At 32.6% G+C, this 5,000-nt stretch overlaps 1 protein-coding gene across 2 annotated transcripts in view; it reads right to left on the bottom strand.

Annotated features, from left to right (window-relative positions):
• LOC125028238 (testin-like) overlaps positions 1-5,000 on the bottom strand; it is a 15,568-nt gene that overhangs the window by 7,132 nt on the left and 3,436 nt on the right. Inside the window, exons 1-5 of one of the 2 annotated variants that reach the window (XM_047617646.1) lie at positions 4,457-4,498; positions 3,324-3,508; positions 785-924; positions 253-398; positions 1-91 (exon numbers count right to left, since the gene is read on the bottom strand). The exon at positions 1-91 is cut by the window's left edge and continues 512 nt beyond it. In XM_047617646.1, the coding sequence (XP_047473602.1) occupies positions 1-91; positions 253-398; positions 785-924; positions 3,324-3,487 (541 nt within the window). In that variant the 5' untranslated portion in view covers positions 3,488-3,508; positions 4,457-4,498. Of the gene's footprint in view, positions 92-252; positions 399-784; positions 925-3,323; positions 3,509-4,456; positions 4,499-5,000 lie in introns of those variants that run through there. The other variant, XM_047617644.1, reaches the window with a different exon arrangement.

The following is a 5,000-nucleotide window of genomic DNA, read 5'->3' on the forward strand; positions in this document are numbered from 1 at the left end:
CCTCAGGAGGCAAGTTATCACAACGCTGTGCAGCATCCATGTCATACAGGGGCAGCTGCTGCTCAAGCTGACGTTTGCGTTCTTTAGCTGCCTGAAATTGAAAATTTACTACTATATACTTCCAATAGCAGCTAAACATTCCTTTATAGTGACTATCAACATCTTATAAACAGATGTATCCTATGTACTTATTTCAACAAAAGTTTATTCAAAGTAGCTGTCAGAATCCAAACAATCTGCAAACATACACACCTCAGTGCCAGCAATGGGCCTTTTCTCTGCAGGAATCAATGACATGTATCTTGAAGCCAGAGACTTCTCCACATTTGGCGGCACCCAATCAAATTTGACGTTCTCTGCCTTTCCTGTCTCTTCATTGATCATTTCCAAATTGTTTCCTGAAAGATTACCAGTCACATCAGTATTTCACTAAAGAATACTCGTCATAATATCTATTTACTGAATTACGTTTTGTAGCCCAAACATAATATTTCAATCATTCTCTCTTCTTTAGTTTTTACAAGAGCCACTTTGTATGCTTTAGTCAAATATGTTATCATCTGACATTAGTACCCACACTATAATGATCATGCAAACAAGAAACTGAACTAAGACCAAGCTTATCAAATTAGCTTTTATTCCTAATCATAAAACTATTACTAACATTAATACAAATCATCCAATTCAATCTGCTCACAAACACTTACAAAATATTCACACAAACACTTTAAAAATTCCTGTTCTTTCACCAAGTTCAGCACTAAAAATTAATCAGCAATATTACCATGGCAGTATTCCAGCTCTTCTTTCTTGGTGCGAGGCGGTCGGTCAAACAGTTTGCCAATGACTATTCGTCCAATGTCTTCATCATCCTCTTCAACTTCATGATCATATATGCCACAGCGGCAATTCATGCATAACTTCCTGTAGAGAAAAAGTTTGTTTGTTTGTGTGTTTCATCTCATAAGCAGTGATCATTTGCAATTATAACATTTAATTCAATGCTGACTGTTTTAGAAATACTTTTTACTATTTCTAATTGTTATTGGTATTGTTAATAGGATTATAGTCATTGTAATGTCAATAATAAAATAAATAGTACACATATTAATAGCAATAGAAAAAAATTGAAAAACTCAAGAATATAAGTGCTGCCTACTAATTAACTCCCTGGTGACTGTGTACTTGTGGAGCCATTTATGTATAACAATTCACAACACAAAACTTGGCAGTGTAATTGAAAATAAATACTAACAGAATCCTCAAAGAAAATTTTGGATATGAATTTCTGAGAAAGGGAGTTCTCAAAGCCCCTGGTCTAACAAATACCATTACTTCAAATATTGATTAATATTGCAAGTACAAGATGTCATCAGGCACTCTGAAGGTGTAATTTAAACAACAAAAAATCCATACATGCAGGGTTAGGTTAGGAAATAATATGAACTCACAATTCCATCAAGTCCATATATAATTCTCCTGTGAAATATAAAGTCAAGAAGAGAAACAAAAACACAGTAAGAAAGAGACAGTGCATTGTGACGTTTCAATCAGGCTTTTCCTCAAATGATAAAAACAAAAAGGTGTCTCTTTCTATCTCTGTAAACATGTTACATTACTCTATTTGTAATTTTGTTCACACACTGTTATAAATGTAAGGCAAACCTCCCTCTCTCCATGCTTCCCTACTTACCTTCCATCCTCCCCTACCACCACCTACCCAAAGAAAAGTCAACAGATTATGTGTATTATCATTTTGTTATGCTAATGATATCTCATATAAGAGATGCAGCCTCAAATAACATCAATAATGCTCTTGTGACTTTGACCCACTTTAACCCACTGTCAGCACCAGTTTTGCTCTGTGAATTGTGTTCATACATTGATGTAGCTATGTATGAACACAATTACAACCAAGATTACTATTCCCCAACTCTAAGATGTATAGTTGTCTGTGGAACTTTATTTTTAAATGAAAAATACAGAAAGCAATCAATTATCATTTATCATTTCCTGGCTGAAAGACCATATATATGTTACCAGGAAAGTTTCTTGAGATCTATAGATTAATAATAGATACATAACTGAGAATTTTCAGGGTTTTTTTTATATTTTCATTTTTCTGATCTCTTTCCATCTTTAATTAAACAATATAATCCCAAAATCAGCCAAATGAATAACATTCACTTTAACTTCTCACAAATTTTTGGAGTCAGATAACAATTATCCTCTATAAATAGGAAAATAAAATATTATCCATAAAACTTCTTAACCTATTCGCGACGGGCATGTCACGTCGGTTCATGCCATGCCCACTGTGAATTACTTGTTTGATTGTTTTTACACATAGACGGCTACACTTGTACTACCAATGAGCCAGTTACAAGTACTGCCTGTCTCGCCCATTGGCCCTTTTCTTTGATTTACGAAAATATTCTACGTTATCTTATTTTGCTATTACTAATGTTTATAACAGTATCGTAATTATAATGTTCATAATAAAAATAACACCCTCAATATTCATAGCACTAGTAAAAAATACATTTTCCCGCCAATTCAAGGAAAGGCGAAATCAGGTAAGGCAGAGCCATCTATGTGTAGAGACATTTCACATAAAAATATAAAAAATGAGGACAGCATTTCCCCATCTTTTATTCCTTTTCCCCGGCGGCCATGGGTTAAATCCTGTTACCTTGTTAATCTATTAAGTTGTTTCTTTTAAGCCCTGTACTTTGAAAAGCTCCCATGAAAACTACAAAAGCCTCCTAACACATTAAACCCTTTCCTCCCACATTCCCCTTCCACACACCATACTATTACATATCACACCGGCACTTCTTGGTATATCACTGTCTTACTGCTACTTATACATCAAGATACTTAGCAACAAGTTTCTATGCACTTTACTGACATATTCATAATTCTTTAGCCTTATTTTCTTTGACATGGGAATGAAATCTGCTTTTTCTGCAACATAAAGTAAAGTTCTACAAATGCCAAATACCATATTTTGTCTACTTGAAATTTGATTAATCATACCTGTTTGTGGTTCTTAGGGGTTAATTTAAATCCATAGGCTTTGTTCCTAATACATTTTTGTATACATTTGCAGATTCCCTATTTTCTCTATACTGAAATCATTATCATCTTAAAGGTATTCTTCATGAAATCCATAGTCTATATGACAATTTTTTTCATCATCAGAATCAGTATAATCATAATATTAATAATACCTAATAATAAAAAAAAAATGACAATAGCATCAAATAAAAGACATAACAATAAAAAGACTTGAATCTTTAAAACCGGATCCGCAAACTCACCTCCAAAAATGAAGTTCAAAACCAGGACATTTATCCCCGCACTTCTTGCACTTGGCTCCGGCTCCGATCTCATGAGCAAGCCTCGGCCGTCGTTTCCTTCTATTTTCTATGTCAAAGATGTAGGGGTTGGGACGGACGCTGTTGACTTCGGCGTCGGCTGACATCTTGGCACCTATATATGTGTACTGAAAATTAAAGGATAATTTTAATAATGATAATATTAATTGAAAGGATAACTGTTTATAACACAGCTTAATGAAATGATGTCAAGGCCTCTTTGCATTATGCTCTGGCAAGACAAACACAAATTTTCCTCCATGGTTAAGTCTGACCTTTTCCAATAAACAGCTAAGATCATCAAACTTTATCTCATCAAACGTATTATTTTGTGGGTTTTTTTTACACCCAATGCCTTAGTTCTTCTTTATTTTCGTGTATTCACATACTCCTATTTTGAAAATTCACCACAGAGAGAATTTCAAGTGGCATCTCTTTGCATGTATAGATATATTGGAGGAAGGTACGAATTCCAATCTTGCATGTGATTCATTTCTAGTTAATTATATTTGTACTGTGAATATCACAATTATTGCTATAAAGATTCACTATGGTAATTGTGCATCTAGCAATCTCACACATTCTACAGGTAAAAAATTAACTATGGATTTTTGTTTCCACTTCATTTTTCTTTTTCCATGCAAAAACCAACATGGTTCAATTCAGATTTTGAAAAGTCTGAAAAATATTATTTCAATATCTGATTCTACATGATATGTTGCCATTAAAAGCTGTATATACACCATTAAACAGCACAGTTGGCAAGTGAATTCTTTTATAGTGTTCCAAAGAATGAAAAATATTATTAACAAAATAACATAAATACTATACTTCCATTTATGTGGTAATGAATGATATACTTTTTTTCCCAAAAAGTATTTCAAGAACCAATATGTTAAATCACAAATATATACCACATATTCAGAATACAAAATATTTTGCATTCTAAACAAATATATGATTACACACTATAAAAAAGAAAACACGAAACAAATACATTATTAACATCACACCACACCTATAAAATAACCAATTCGATCACAGATACAAAAAAACAAGAAAAATCACGAAGTTACTCAAACAAAGACTTGCCACTTGCCACAGCGACCCTTAGAACTGTGGATTTTGCCTCTTTCCAGGCTTATCTTATCAGCAGTGATGTTTCAAAGGAAAGCATATTATCTCATAATATATCATCAAAACCTCTGACATAAATCTCTTTGGTTAACAGTACAACAAAGATGCATTTGCTATCCAATGTGACATTATCATTATTCCTTTGATATCTGATCATTATTAAAAGAATTTGTACATCATACATGTGACAGTAAATGTTTATTGGATCTGAGGGTATGTTGATATCTTATCTTGATTAACAGATTGCTGCCATAACTGCAACTGTTACTCCTACTGAATGTATTCATACATGAATGAAGTTTACACATTTACATGCATATATATATTATGTGGCTGTATATGTATGTATGTATGTATGTATGTATGTATGTATGTATGTATGTATGTATGTATGTATGTATGTATGTATGTATGTATGTATGTATGTATGTATGTATGTGTAAATATATATATATATATATATATATATATATATATATATAT

Source organism: Penaeus chinensis, chromosome 8 (assembly GCF_019202785.1).
Source record: "Penaeus chinensis breed Huanghai No. 1 chromosome 8, ASM1920278v2, whole genome shotgun sequence".
Taxonomy (NCBI): Eukaryota; Metazoa; Arthropoda; class Malacostraca; order Decapoda; family Penaeidae; genus Penaeus; species Penaeus chinensis.